This window comes from Etheostoma cragini, chromosome 24 (assembly GCF_013103735.1).
Source record: "Etheostoma cragini isolate CJK2018 chromosome 24, CSU_Ecrag_1.0, whole genome shotgun sequence".
In the NCBI taxonomy this organism is placed as follows: Eukaryota; Metazoa; Chordata; class Actinopteri; order Perciformes; family Percidae; genus Etheostoma; species Etheostoma cragini.
Window position 1 is genome coordinate 5246926 of NC_048430.1, and position 15430 is coordinate 5262355.

At 40.5% G+C, this 15430-nt stretch overlaps 1 protein-coding gene across 3 annotated transcripts in view; it reads right to left on the bottom strand.

The window, feature by feature from the left end:
* The window catches only part of LOC117939382 (E3 ubiquitin-protein ligase Midline-1-like), a 51391-nt gene that overhangs the window by 16601 nt on the left and 19360 nt on the right, over positions 1 to 15430 (bottom strand). For all 3 annotated transcript variants that reach the window (XM_034864698.1, XM_034864697.1, XM_034864699.1), the window contains exon 2: positions 4584 to 5371. In XM_034864698.1, the coding sequence (XP_034720589.1) occupies positions 4584 to 5303 (720 nt within the window). In that variant the 5' untranslated portion in view covers positions 5304 to 5371. The remainder of the gene's footprint in view (positions 1 to 4583; positions 5372 to 15430) is intronic.

The following is a 15430-nucleotide window of genomic DNA, read 5'->3' on the forward strand; positions in this document are numbered from 1 at the left end:
TTTGACTGTGGAAAAGGAAAACACAGTGCAGAAAGTAGACGGTGAGGGTGGCACTGTAATTGGCTCAAAAAATAGCTTTAATTGCAGAGAGAACCAGACTCTATTTTGGACAGGCTCCTGTTATAGAACTGGGGGCTAAACTGGTGGCTCTCTTACAAAACTGGGACAAATTACACAACACTTAACATTACACTTTGAGTAGTGATGCTTCAATTCAACGCATGATTGAGAGAGTGTACCAAATAAATATATTCACAACTTCCTTTTACTTTGTGTAATGCCTTGTGATTACTAATGACGGCAAACAGCCAAGTCTTGTACTCCCCTTGTTGACATCCTGAAGAGCCTCTTCATCTTCCCTGGTTAAGTAATATTTTACCAGTGATTGATGTTCTAACTTCAGGCAGGAAAAGGCTTTATTATTCAGTTGCATTTGCAAGATCTGTTGAAATGGGATAGGCCTTGACAAGCTGTTACAACATTGTGGTAACATGCCAATGTTGTGTTTACAGCTAGTTTCTGTCGCCCCCAGGCCATCACAAAATCAGCCACCAAGTTTAAGGAACCATAGCTTTCATTTCTAGTCATTTATTTTTCAATTGTCATTAAATGATCAAAGCATTAAGCTTTTATTTTAAACCTGAAAAGCTATTCTTTACTGGCCCCTCTGATTGAAAGTGGCAAATCTGACCACAGCAAATACACATGGCTGTGATGTTACAATCTACACACTAACACCCTAAAGGACACTTCCACATCACTGCAGCAAGGTGAGAAGTTACACCACTCAAGATGTTTAGCTACTCTTTAAGATTTACTTCATGGGAAGTTTGACGTTTGAATTTAGGTTGAAAATGTCCACATAATGGCATATTAAGAAAGGAAGTAAGCAAGGGAATAAGTATATTTGTGATTATGAAGGATGAATGAGTCAGCCGGAGGACATAAAGGTGGATATTTGGCTTATCAGCAAGGCGGTGAATCAAATGGTTTGCGTCTGTTCATATTTTATTGTGCATGTTGGCACTTTGACAACCCAAAGTATGTTGTTTCAACACTAAAGGGCAAAGGATTAAACCAAATGGATTATATATACAAACACAACACACCTATGACTGGAAACTACAGCGTGCGCACACACACACACACACACACACACACACACAAAGAGAGCAGTGCCCATCTTTTATCCTCAAGGTTCTTTCTCCTCAGACCCAGAGCCAAGGACTTTAAAAGCTATTTCCAGCCGCCTTCTCCGTCAATTTCCTGTGACGGGGGTAATTTTATCTCCGAAAACGGATGGGTGTTCCCACAATAACCTCTGAGGCTTTTATCAGACACACCACCACTGCCACTGAAAAAAGGAAACCATTCCAATCATCTGATATTCTTTTTATTTATTTTTTACCCCCCTGTGCCGAGTGGGGGATATCTCAGATTCCAGCATATCAGTGCAAGAAGAGATGAGCATGAAATGGTCCGGAAAATATGACCCAAACAGTTTTGACTTGTCAGATTCCAAAAGAAAAGAAAAACATATCTGAGTAAAAGAGGGAGGGGGAAAGTACTGTTGTAACATCTTACATATTTCAAGTTTGGGTTACCTGAAGGACTCTTTCATGTCTGTTCTGTGCCTACTCTTTTACAAAGTTTTCTGTCTTTTTATGAATTAAAAATCAAAAGTGCTCTTCAGCATGAATATTGCATGGCAGTTTGGTTGTTTCCTGTGGTAATTAGCTTCGATCGAGACCTCAATTTTATTTCCTACAGTTCCCTCTTTCTTGTTCAGAACTCTATTTGCCACAAAACTTTTAAAAAGCTTTGACTCATCAAAGTCCGCAAAAATTCGGCAAAGCCACTAAGAGTAACCAATTATTCCAATTAAGCTGACCTATTTTTCTGAACGTCTAAAAAGATTAAATTAAATTTGTGTTACCTAATCATAATTGAAGATGCGATTACTGTTACTATCAAGATTCTGAAAAAATAATACTACGCTGAAACAAATTAAGGTTAGGTGAACTGACATGTTCAGCTTCTAACTTTGAAACATAATTTAGCCTGAGAGATAATTTAAGCCTCACTGTTGCAGATGAAACAAAACCAAGTGAACGAAAAAGGGAAAAGATTAAGATTTATTTTCTTTTCATATAAATGTATGCATGTGTATACTTATTTTTTGATTAATCTGATTTTATTAGGATCCCCATTAGCTGATGCCGAACATTTTCCTGGGGTCCACATTACATTACAGCAGATAAGACGTTTTCAGACTTAACCACCACATCATATAAAATTAAGAGTTTAACTAGCATTATTCTTTCTTGCAAACACAACTATACATATTCCTCTATAAATAATCTTAGAATATTACACCAAATGCATCAGCACTGAATATAGGAAAGTTTGATCTTACATCTTTGTATACATAAATGGTAAATATGGTCAAATGGACAGCATTTTGTTAAACTGATTATTTTTTTTCTTTGAGAATGAAGCATATTTTTAATAGGCTAGCCGGGGCTCCTGTTTCTGGCCAGCTACAGTGGCTTTACCTTGATTCTTCTCTCATTCTTTAGCGGTCTAATTGCTCATTTCTAATTGTTTTTATATATTAAGAGGATAATAAACTTGCTCATATTTTTAGCTGTTAACCCCAAATTGTTGTTTCAAAGCACCAACAGGGATGACCGTGTCCTCCAGCAATGTGAGAGTGACTCACACGTGAACCCTCTCATGCAACCTTTAATGCTAAGGTTAATTCTACTTAAAGTATTTCGTCAGGGTCCGGAATACACATGTACTGCAAGCATAGTACACACGACAGGGATACCCAGTATGTCACATCATGCATCTGTGCTTTTTGTGTTAGGTAATTAGCCCGTTGGATAACTGCCGGGTGCGCTCACCTGTGCTACGTTGCATTCTCTCTGAAGAATAGAGGGAGCATGATAATTAGATGATGCACGAATCCGTAACTTTCCTGCTAATTATTCATCTCTGCCTAAATTGGCATTTTTATGACATAAAGCCCATCATTGGAGGCAGAAAGGCTTGAAAGATGGGTGCCAACCAGCATAGGGCCTGCAATAACAAATCAATGTGTGGGATGTTTTTCCGCTGATTTCTTTCCCTTGAGGAGGATGATGCTAAAAGTGCAGATGCTAAAAATAGATGGTTTCAATCATTGACTCTGGTTATTGTTTGTGTAAGTCTTGGATGTTAAAAAAGGGCATTTCACTACTTGGTGCCATATTATACTCCGTGACAAAGCTGCTATTTCCATATTGAGCACTGTTTCAGTAATCAGTACCTTATTTTCTGTAGGTCCCGCGGCATAGAATTGTTTTTAACATTGCAATTTAATTTTCCTCCATTATATTGCGGCAGATATGCCTCCTCTCTGAGGACGTATTACAGAGTACTTCACACTTGAACATGTGTTTTTCATAGGAGTCAGACCACGGCATTTAATTTAAAGACGCTTGGCAAGGCTGAGTAAACACTGTTGGAGTGAGCGTGCACGGATTTAGCTGAAAACGTTTTGCTTTTGAAAGGCTCGATGTGTTTTATTGCTTATTGTTCTGTGAGAAAATCTACAATTTGTGGGATACTTAGAATGGTTCATAATGTTTTAATCGACCACTGTCTGAAGCTCAGGGAAAGTTCTGACTTTGTTCTCACCCAAATGGCCAAATTTGACCAAATTAAACTGCAACTGGTTAGGGTTACATAACTGGCACCAAGATATGAGTGTACACATAACTAACCAATTAAAAGCTCCCTGGTAAATTTTGCATTGAATTTAAAACCCTGCAGATTGCTTGAGCTTGAAGAACGACTCCCTCAAAGTTGTGCATCAAGGTCAGTTTACTAGTAATGGGGAGTAGTAAACCGCTTGAGAAAAATGCTGACAATTACCCAAAGTCCCCAAACGTTATGGAAGTGCAAAATAAATCTGTATTAACCCTTTTAAGAAAAGTGTTTTAATTATTCAAGGGCAGACTATTAGAGGAGCAGCATTCTGTGGACATTCCGAGTACTATTACCTTCTAAATAAGCTCTTATATAACACATCTATGTACACACACAAACACACATGCTGCCACAATGGCCATTACCAGCACACTCTAATAGCCATGCTCAATTAAGCACACCTACACCCGGCAGGCAATTGGCGCTCATTAACCTGCAACCTCATTGAAGACATCATGCCTCGTCGCTAATGACACTTCCCATATTCACTGCGTGTGCATGCCTCTGAATACCCTCCTGGCACACCGGCATGTTGGAGTGATTATGCTAATTGGTTAATTATTCTGCAGAGATAATAGGTCGGCATGAGATGATTAAATCTTACTTGATAATCGAGTTAGATACCTGGGTAAGGATAATAGGAAATTTCATACTGCAGAGCAGCACAAAATTAAAACTTGAAGTTCATTATTTGTGTTAGATAAAGATGGGGACCTTGATATTAAAGGCCACAGTTTAATTAGATTGCTCCAAACAATCTATTTTTCACCTGAAAGCAATTTACTAGAAATTAAATTGTAATTCTTTGTATCAACTTCTGGGCTTACCTTGAGTTTTTCATAGCGGTCGCTCAGTGCTGCCACCTGGTGGTCTCTGTGCCTTCCGACCAGTTTGCACAGTGAGCAGATCAGCTGATCATCAGTGACACAGTACATGTTCACCTTCTCCTCGTCGTGCTCCAGACACTGGAGCCCCCTGAGGTGGGAGTCTGGCATGGGCTCGATGAGCCGGTGGCCGGTGAACGGCTTCTTGTTTGGGTGCGTGGCTCGGAGGCACTCCTCGCAGTACGACACCTCGCACGTCACACACGTCTTCACCGCATCCTGTGGCGGGTCCTGCTCACAGAACTGACATTGGACCGGTTCAGGAGGCGTGCCTGGGCTGGACATGGCAGCGCTGACTGGGACCAGAGCCAACCGGTTGCTCCCTTCCTCGCCGGGAGAGTTGGGTCCGCTGTGGGGTGCAGGCAGCGGTAGAGGGACCCCAGATGATGATGAGGCCCGCTGAACTCTATCAATAATGTTCTGCAAGGTCACGTTTCTCTTAAGTCCTTCGAGTCCACGCTCCGGACTCAGGGAAATGACATATCTACAGGTGGGGCACTGGAAGGCGCCGATGCTCTGAACAGATTCGTTAGTGGCACAGTGGGAGATGAGGATGCGATGGGCGCAGCCGAAGCACAGGCTGTGAGCGCAGGGGAGCAGCAGCGGGTCTTCAAAGAGCTCCAGGCAAATTGGGCAGGTCAGCTCTGACTCCAGAGTGTCCATCCTGCTCAGAGGAGGCCAGGCGGGACCAGGCGCAGTGTCAGCGAAATCCAGAAGAGCCGATCAGCTGTCTGCAGGCCAGAAACAGTGAGATTGAACGAGAGAGGGGGGGGGGGGGGGGGGGGGGGGAAGGGAAAAGATAGCACAGGGATTTGTGATTAAATGGTGTGAAACGGCTTACTTCTCACTGCTTTCTTAGGAGAACTTGTATCTCAATGGAGCAGACCCCTGAGTGGACTGAAAGAATGGCGTGATAAATGCTGGATTTTCTAAGTCCTGTGAGGGACAATTTATAGTAACGACTAGCAAAGCGTTAGTTGGAGATCTTTAAAACAATGCAATGCAATAATTAGGTATTCATTTTAACAGAAACCAGAAAGAAACTGAGGACTCACACAATCCATAGTATGAAACTTGACATAAGCAATGTCAGCAAATCCAACAAAGTTGCAGGAGTTAAAGGTCCTATGACATGGTGCTTTTTGGATGTTTTTACAGTATATAGACCTTGATGGTCTCTTACTACTGTATCTGAAGTAGTGATGGCCCAATTTAGCTTTGTGAACCAGTGTCTTTTATTTTCTGAGCCCACTAGACGGCGCTCTTGGTTTTAAGAGGAAGGCATTAGGCGTTGCAATTCAGTGTGTTCTCAACTAATGAACTAATGAACACTGGTTCATGAAGCTTCATTCGGCCGTCACTAATCAGAAGTCTCCTTCCCAAAATTCAGTCTTGGTGCAGAGTTTCAGCCACTGATTTCCAATCAATCTTATCAGTTTGTCCAAAAGTTAACTTTGAGTCTCTGACTTTTAAGTCAAAAAATGGTCAACTCTGCGTGCATGTTCTGCTTTCTTTGTTGATGAAAACAGCCAGAGGGCTGTTGGCTACAGCTTATACAAACCCGTCAGTTAAATTGGATCAAGTACACTGAAGAAAATGGATCACTGCAGAAACAAAGGAGCCGATATAGAGATGGGAGAAGCACAAAAAGAATCTATTGAAGATCAGACAACACAATTTAGATTTATTTTGTGCATGAATGTATTAAAAGAAATGCAATGAACAGAAATTGAAAATGTGTTTATCTCAAGTGAGCATACAAATCCATGCACACTAATGCTATAAACACTGCTCCAATTAATACTAATTCTTGTAAGAAAACCTCTACAAATCATGACTGACAAGAAAGACATAATGATTCCTGAATCAAATATGTGCATTTCTGAGGCAGTGTGGTATTTTCAGCAGATGTCACTGTTTACTGAGCTTATGATGCTTACCACACTCAGAATATCCCTCCTATTCACTCTCTTGTCATCTTTATTCATGGTTTCCTTTCATCCTCTTTGCTGCAGATAAACTAAGTCGCCCGTGATATCTCAGGCCAGATAGCATTCATTTGCAGTGCAGACGAGCTGCAGGATCAGTAAATGGAAGGAGAGGAAAGAAATGACATTTTCTTTAGATTAAAAATAAAAACGGATGGGTCAGCAACCTTGATCTCTCATTTCAAAATAAGAAAGAGAAGGCCACCTTTTGAGATGATGCAAATATGGAAGGACATAAAGGGAGTAAAGGATAGAAATGGAGTGGCAGAGATGGAAGTGATTCAGAAATCGCATGCTTCAAATGAAATGTATGTGTTGAGAGGGACTGTAAACACTTTGAATCCTTAGAGACGCTCACATGTACACACACACTCAAATTCCCACAAACACACAGCAGTTTTTCTAAAGCACCAAAGAGCCTTCCTCGAGTGTTAAATTTCCAGATATTTCATCAGCAAGGACTGAAGCTTGTTCACACTCCGGTATAACATGGGAGAGCTGTAATGTCAAAGGAATTCATTCTATCATGATGTTGCTAGCCTTTTTGGTCAATTTGACGGTTCAGATCATGTAGACACTAACATCATCCCCGTGTCTTCGTCTATATGCATTAGAAAACCAAAGTAAAGAAAATAGACGCTCCATAGCGCTACCTGAGGTTGAACTTCTCAATCATCAATATTTTTAAAAAATCAAGCCTTGATTCAAATGGCTTGTATTATGTGAAAGGAATTGCTAGTTGTAACAAACCCAGAGGGAACTCTAGTACAAGGTCTAGTCAAAAGTAGAGTGAATATTGGTGTTAAATGTTGTGTTAAATCAGTGCTAATGTTCCTTTTGAGTCTGCTGGATGTGGGAATATGTAACAGTATGCTCTCATGTTTTACCATTAGGTGATGACAAGCTGTTTTCAGCTTGTTTTACTGCTCCCATGTGGCCAAAAATCAATGAATGCAGCTTTTAGTTTGATACAGCATCATGCCAACAATTCCAAACGTATGGCTGTTCCATAAATTTGACATTTTAAAAAATACACACTTAAATTGCCCTCAGTCCTGGGACAGTGAAGGTTAAGACTGTTGAAACTGAGCAATAAGCTAAATTTCAAATTGGAACAACTGGATTGAATTACAACAGCTTTAATATGGCCATAATGTTACAAAGCTAATATCCCTTCTAACATAGTAACACCTTATTTTAACTTGTAAAGTCCTGCTCCACTGTACTCTCATTGGCTACAGTCTCAACAGATTCTGCTCCTAACCCAGTGTTTCCACTTAAAATCTTTTTTTTTTTCTTCCTAAACTCATGTCTCTAGCCTGATTTGTCAAAATGAGGAAATCGTTGCTTTATTAAACCCAGATACATCTCACGCAGTAATGTACAGGGTGAGTGCCTTACATTTAGCATTGTGACGAGTTAATGGTGGTATATTAAGAAGCATATTTACTGTAAAATGTATGCAGCTGTCAGCCAGCTAACTGACCGCAAACCGCGTGATGAGTACAGAAAAAAAGTTCCTGACAGAGCCGGCTAAGTGCGACAATGATGGAGCACTGACAGGTTATTGCTTGACAGGCGGGGGAACCTTGAGGTGCTAACGGATAAAGAGAATATATTTCCACCTCATTTTGACAAAGAAAAACATACACACAAACCTAATGTTGACATACATAGTAACAAAAAATCCAAACTGGCAGGTGAGACAGGGTGAAATGGCTCTCAGCACACCATAGGTGACACTGTTGAACCATGCATGGATGTGACGCGGCACAAAACAAAGGACATAGGAGGAAGAGCGTAACAGCGGGAGAGGAGGAAAGAGGAACTGAGAACAGGAATGTGAGAGGGGCATTCAGACTGGAGGAGGAAATCAAATCCAGGCAAAGTTGTTTATTTTCCCACCATCGCTTTGTGCATGTTGACTGTCAGAGCTGCCACTCTGTGTGAAAAGCTTGTTTTCTGTGCTGGCAACACTGAAACATCAGTACCAATACTCTTCAGTGGGGGGCAATACAAAGCTGAGTAAGCAGGGGAGGAATCCTCCACTCTGGCTTTCATACCGGACAGACAAACCGATTGAATTGACTATACACACTATTGAAATACTGTAGTAATATACAATTGTACTGAAATGACTTAGTAAAAATATATTGTGTGAAGTGTTTCTGAAAGTGGCCATGATTATGTAAGAGAAGGTATGAACAATACTCCATATTGGTGCTAACCTTTATCAAAAGCACAACAGTTTTATTTGGCTTTGTGCAATTTCCAACTTCATAATAATAAGTGGTAATGTGTCCACTCTCGTCAGTGACTGCATCATGTTATTTTTTCATTATCCCCCATGTCAATTTCTTTTTTTGTTTTTTTTATTTGTGCACTAACTTCAGAAAAAAAAGTAACACAGGACTATTGTCATCAGAAGACAACAAAGAACAATTGGACGGTGAACAGACATTATGACATAAGACAATAAAACAGAAAAGGCACTTCTATGGGTCGGAGAGGCTGACTTTGGCTAATGAGTAATGACAAAGAAAAGAGGGAGAGAGACTCAAAGTAGGCAGGATAATAAAGAATTATAGGATCATATAGTGATGAAAGCCAAGGATGTGGGTAATTTTTAAACTTGTGAGGTTGTAAATTGAACATGCCGCGGACGGGGTGGGGTTAAACCATAGGGCAGCAGAGGGGGGGCAGCAGGGTTCACCCTTGAGGTGTAATCATGTAAATTTCTAACTTTTTCTGTCCTCCATTCAAGGCCAAAGAGCACATCGTTGCCTAACAACATTAGTTTGTTCACTTATTGGGTATAGGTTATAAGGCTTATTCCCAGCTAGCAAGTTTGTCAGTTCCAGATGCATTGAGTTTAGACGAACGTTAGCAGCTCTGCCCTGCTCTTTCCTGTGATTTGATACACTTTAGCAGCCTAATGTTACCCAGACATTTGTCAACTCGTTGGTTAGTCCGCATCCTAAAAGCCTTTCTTTCTTACTTTTTTGTTTTCTTCCTTATCATACTTTCATGTCTTGGATTATCAACTGGGAAGAGCTCTGAATTCTTTTCCTGGGACATGCAGCTTCAATCTTTTAGCATGTATGTAGCCATCAAGTGCATATTTAAGACACCTTTTACAGGAGTCATGCTTTTAAGAGAGTCAGCTGGAGAAAAACGGCCTATTCAGGTCAATTTATAAGTCAAGTTAACTTTCACAGTCTACTAACATAAACTGAAAACCACTTGCCTGATATGGAACCTAAATGAAGAACTTCAAAACGGCACAATGGAACAGGAAAATATACAAGTTTGTTAGTAATAGTAAGTAAAGCTGTAATCCCTGTTCTCTATGTTATCCCTATACAGATAACAAAATAGTACCTAGGAGATCTGATATGCTTAGGTGTGTGTTAGAGGATCTGTGGTTGAGATGCTCGTCCTATTAAAATAATCGGATTCCTGTATTATTTTCCTCTATCTATTCTCTGCACTTTTCATTGCTCAGCACCTCCTGGTACAATATTGTGTAACCAAAGTCCAAAATCCTACATTTCTATTTTCAGAGGTAGGTATTTCATCGCCCTGAGGCATGGTGTTTTATTTTGAAACAAAAATTACTACATGGTCTTGGATCCATACATGTCAGCAAATAACCTTTTGGCTTACGATCGTTTTGCGTCTGGCAATAAAACCTTTGCTTTTATATTTTGAAGGATGTCCACTGGCTCCTTGGAAAACAAATAAGCTTGTCCATAAGAAGAGCTAATGAAGCTCTTGAGAAATTAAACCTCCACTTTTAATCTCTCGCCCTGTATATATTTGGGCCGCCTCCCCCATTAGTCTGCCCTCTGCTTTTAAATCTTTCATTGACTTTGGGTCTAAGGAGGTTGCGTCTTTCCCTTCCACTCACAGTTTAAGCTGTTTAAATTTTCATAGGTGCTCTTTCTGTCCATTTTCTAAAAACTGATTCAAGCATGATGCAGACAAAAACAGTTTGTTTTTGAAAATGGGAAAGGAATTTGAGTTCCTTCTGCGGTGCTCCATAATACATAAAGCCACTTATAATGCTGATGTTCTGTTACTAATGGTTAATAGTTGCGGATTTCTTCTTCGAATGCTTTCACAATTAAAGCCTCAGCTTTTTTTATATTTTGTCCTTTTTCTTAAACTCTGCTTCAGCTAAATTAATATTTGAACCCCACCATCTCTTTGACAAATTGAGCTGAAAAAGTTGTACTCTTTCATTGCAGTGGGTAGTGATTCCATTTCCAGATCACTCCCAGTAAATGATGCGACACAAATTACTCAAAAAGGAATTATAGTAAGCAAACAAAAGCTATTTAACTACCCCAAAAACACACATTTGGGTGGTGAGGGGGGGGGGGGCTGGTCTGTTTGGTGAGTTGATGTGAGCGGCTGTGGCAGTCCACAGAGCAGGACTCAGAAGTAGGTCATCCTCAATGACCTGACTCACACAATCAACATACACTGGGTGTGCGTGTGTATCATTCCTATTCTGTCTTAACTCACAAGAGGCAGAAAATAGCAAACAAGAGAAATGTTGGAACCAAGCGGAAGAGGGTAAACCATCTGAAGCTGAGCTTAATTTGGTAAACCATCTGAAATTTACGGTAATTTCCACCTGTTAACCTCTGTAATGCCACACTGTTGGACCAAAGAACTCCATACAATCTACGACCATGACTTTAAAAATATTATTTGAACATTTTGCCACTACAGCAAAAGGTGAATCAACATGTACCAGGTTTACGCAACATCATCTACTTTCACTGTCGGGGCACACAGAAAAAGAAGCAGTATTTAATTATTCACATTTATGTGAAAGACTGCGTAAATTATGGACACTTATTATAAAACATAACCATTTTTTAAAATATTTTTAGAACTTCCCCTTCAATATTTTACAATATCTAAACCTTTTGACACCTTGTTCACCTCCATCTGTCGAAGAATTTTAAAGATCCCTTGACCGCTTATGAGATTTGCGGTTTCAGAAAAAAAAAGAAACATAATCTGCTTTCCTAGCAGCAGCGGTTAGCGCGCATTGAGAGATTAACCCTCGACCTCACAGAGTCGGCAAGAACACCTCGTCTTTTCAGGGTCATGCTTTCTTTGCCAAGGTCGATCTTTCAAATGGATTTTTATTTTACGAACAAAAGGATTTCAACATCCTCTATACGCCATGCAGAAAGAGTGCTAATATGCTCCACCCCCGCCATATAGAGCAAAGTCCAAATACTATTCTACAGCAAGAAAATTATTTGTCTTGGGCACTGCTTGTAAGAAATATGTGATTAAATATTGCAGTGCATGAGCTGGAAGAAATTAATTTGATGTAGTCCACAGCACACTGGCTCACAGGTGAGGGTGCTGAAAGTCCGATTAGGATGGAGGACGAAAAAGCATACTTTGGTGATGAACATGCCCAGAGGTAAATCTAATGAAGTCCAGACTGCCCTTTCAGACTGGCGATAAAAAGCTTGGAGCATTCAGATTTGAAAATTAGTTTTCAGAAGCTCTCTAATCTCCACATCTCTCCTCATCAATTTCCTCTTCTCTCCGCAGTACAGCATATGCTCTGGATTGTTAGCAAGTTAACACTAACTGGTGACACGCACACACACACACACACTCTTTGTCTGATTCCAGACGACCTGACATGTTGATCCCTAATCCCCTTCCTACCACACTTGCTGTGACCAATCACAGCCTTTTATGTTGCAAAGCTGTGAGTCACACCTAACTGGATTGGCTGGTCGTAGTCTGGGATGCAGAGGCTAATAGTGATTACGATAAAGTGTGTCGTGTGTCGTGTGTCGTGTGTGTGTGTGTGTGTGTGTGTGTGTGTGTGTGTAAAATTGTGTGGATGACCCAGATTGGGTATAGTACCACACAGAGATTATACAGTATGGGACAAAAACAAGTCCGGATACACACATACAGTGACGGGAATATTAGAATGAAGAAATATTTCAGACATTAAAAGCCAGACATGATGCATTTCACGGTCACATCTGTTTCTTTTCTGCCTCTTCTTCTTTTAGTAAAACCCCCCCTAAAATCCCACCCTAGTATTTGGTTTATCGCATACTCACATGGCTTTTACTTAATCTTGTCAGGATGGCATAATAGATACAGAGTGCTGCCTTGGATGATGGGTTATTAACAAATGAGCACACGTGTACACATTTTCCTTTTAGACCCTACACATTTAGTTAATGCTTACCCTCCATGATCACAATTATTTTATAATGCATTCATGTTTCCTCAAAATATGTGCTTAGTATCCCCTGGCGGAGATGGAAGTGATTAAATAGTGGTTATTCCCCAAAGAAGTAGGTTATGTTCGCAACTTTGATTGGATAATGAAATGTTTTCAGCATGAAAGCAGCCCCAGAGAGCTGGCAGAGGAGATGAGCTAGTTAATGCTTGTATGAACAGAGCCACAATGGGATAAATAGCAAGCGTGCAGCATCTGCATGACTCAGTGTAGCTGCAAATGGAGTCATGCGTTATGTGACAGAGGCAGACTGTCTCATTTGAAGTGAACTATTCCATTATCTTTCTTGATTCTAGTGCAGCAACGTGTTTCAAGATACTCACGTCTAGAAAATGTGTTGAACAAGATGATTTGATGGAAAACAGTTTGAAATATTGGCAGATTATTTAGTTTTTGGAGAAAATTGGGATTTCTGGTCTTACTTAGAGACATAAAGGACTTAATAAGAATTGGCTTGGCGTGCCATTTCCTCAAGAAACTTGTTTGTTTGCACATGTGGCCTCAGTTTAACCTTAGCATGCCTACAATTGACCCTGCTTCATAGCGCTCCTTGTAGGTCACAACACCCAACATATGGACAGGTTTGGAATCTGCTTACAATTACACATGCTTTTGAAGCGTGCTTTTTTTTTTTAGGAGAATGACTTTTCAGAGCAGAGACTTGACATGATTAGTGTTTACGTTGAATCTGAAGGGAAGGAATGTAAAATTAAAAAAAAAACATATTGAATTCCAGAGGCCCCGCACGTGGCACATATTCCAAAATGATGTGATCTGACTACCGGCTTACAGCAGAATAATCTGGAGAGGAAAATAATAAAAAGTGGCTTATGTCACCTGTAGAAGGTTGTTGATCTGAGAGCACTCTCAAAGAACGTAGTTACTGTTTTGCTTCTGCAAGATTAAACTGTATAAGGTCACGTTTTTTCCCAAAGACTCAAAAGGATGCAAGCTTTAGAAACAAAATAATCAATTAATGGTATTGCAAATTATACCAGGAACCAGTGTTTGAGTAAAGCAAAATCTGGTGCTTTTCTGCTTTTTATCTCTTAAAGGGGCACTATGCAGTTTTGGCTACTTCTCACTTTTTGCTTGTAGATTTCTCTATAGAGCTCCAAACTACAGGTTTCTCTATAGAGCTCCTCTCTACAGGTTTCTCTATAGAGCTCCCCCCTACAGGTTTCTCTATAGAGCTCCCCCCTACAGGTTTCTCTATAGAGCTCCCCCCTACAGGTTTCTCTATAGAGCTCCCCCTACAGGTTTCTCTATAGAGCTCCCACCTACAGGTTTCTCTATAGAGCTCCCCCCTACAGGTTTCTCTATAGAGCTCCCACTTACAGGTTTCTCTATAGAGCTCCCACTTACAGGTTTAGCTATAGAACTCCCCCCTACAGGTTTCTCTATAGAGCCCCCCCCTACAGGTTTCTCTATAGAGCTCCCCCTAAAAGTTTCTCTAGAGTTCTCTCTACAGCTTCGTAATGGATATTTGGCAGCTCCTATGTTTACTTGTTTGAGTCCTCGCTCGGCCAGTTTGCCGTTTCCTTGTTCCCTGTTACTCCGACAATGCTTTAACTTTCTGCTTCTTCAGGGGGGGAGCAAGACGACCACCATTCAACTCAAAAAAGTTGTATAACCATTCCAATGACTCCGAAGCTGTTCGGTTAAGGTAGATATTAAGCTAAAAAATAATTGGCACGCAACGCAAACTGGACGAAAAGATTTCATATTTATAGTTCAAAAGTTACGTATTGGGCAATACCACACTTGAAATGTGTAAGACAGCCTGCTATAGAGGCTTCTGACAACAGCAAAAAAAAAAAGTTTGAGGAACCACTTATCCTCTCCACAGGACTACACAAGCTGTGAAGTCTCACTGAACCGTTTGTACTCCTCGTCAAGTTTCCATGGCAACATTGCACTCTCATCTTATTCGGTTGATGATTAAAAAACGCACTAGGGTGAATAAAATGAGCTGAACTGGAGTGGAGATGGGGGGAGGATGAGTGAAAAAAGTATTCCAGTCTCTTTGTCCTTTTTTTGAAGGATGTTTAGATAGCAATTAGCAGTATTCCCCTCAAGTGGGAGACTGCTGATACTTTGAAGATCAAATTAACCAATTTGAGTGAGATAAGGGTCTACTGAGTTACACCCTCCCCATTTCATCATGTAAGTTACACGCTGGTGAGATAAAAGGATATTTAGGGGGCAATGTAGGTGGCTAATGCTATCAGCAACCAGCAACAACGTTTTTTTTTTCCCATGTGATTTAAATGCAACATTCCAAGCAGAAAGAGTGCACCTTTCCCTCCTACCAAGTCTAAACAAAGTGACAGATGTGCCTCACGCAGGAAATGAAATGACCACACGGCCTTCTCTATATTTGTCTGTCAATCTTCAGGTGGAAAAAACAAACTCCGAAGGATCTGAAAGCTAAGATGCTTTTCTCAAGCCCGCCCAGGCTGACAATGCCACAGAAATGTGTTGGGGGGGGGGGGGGGGGG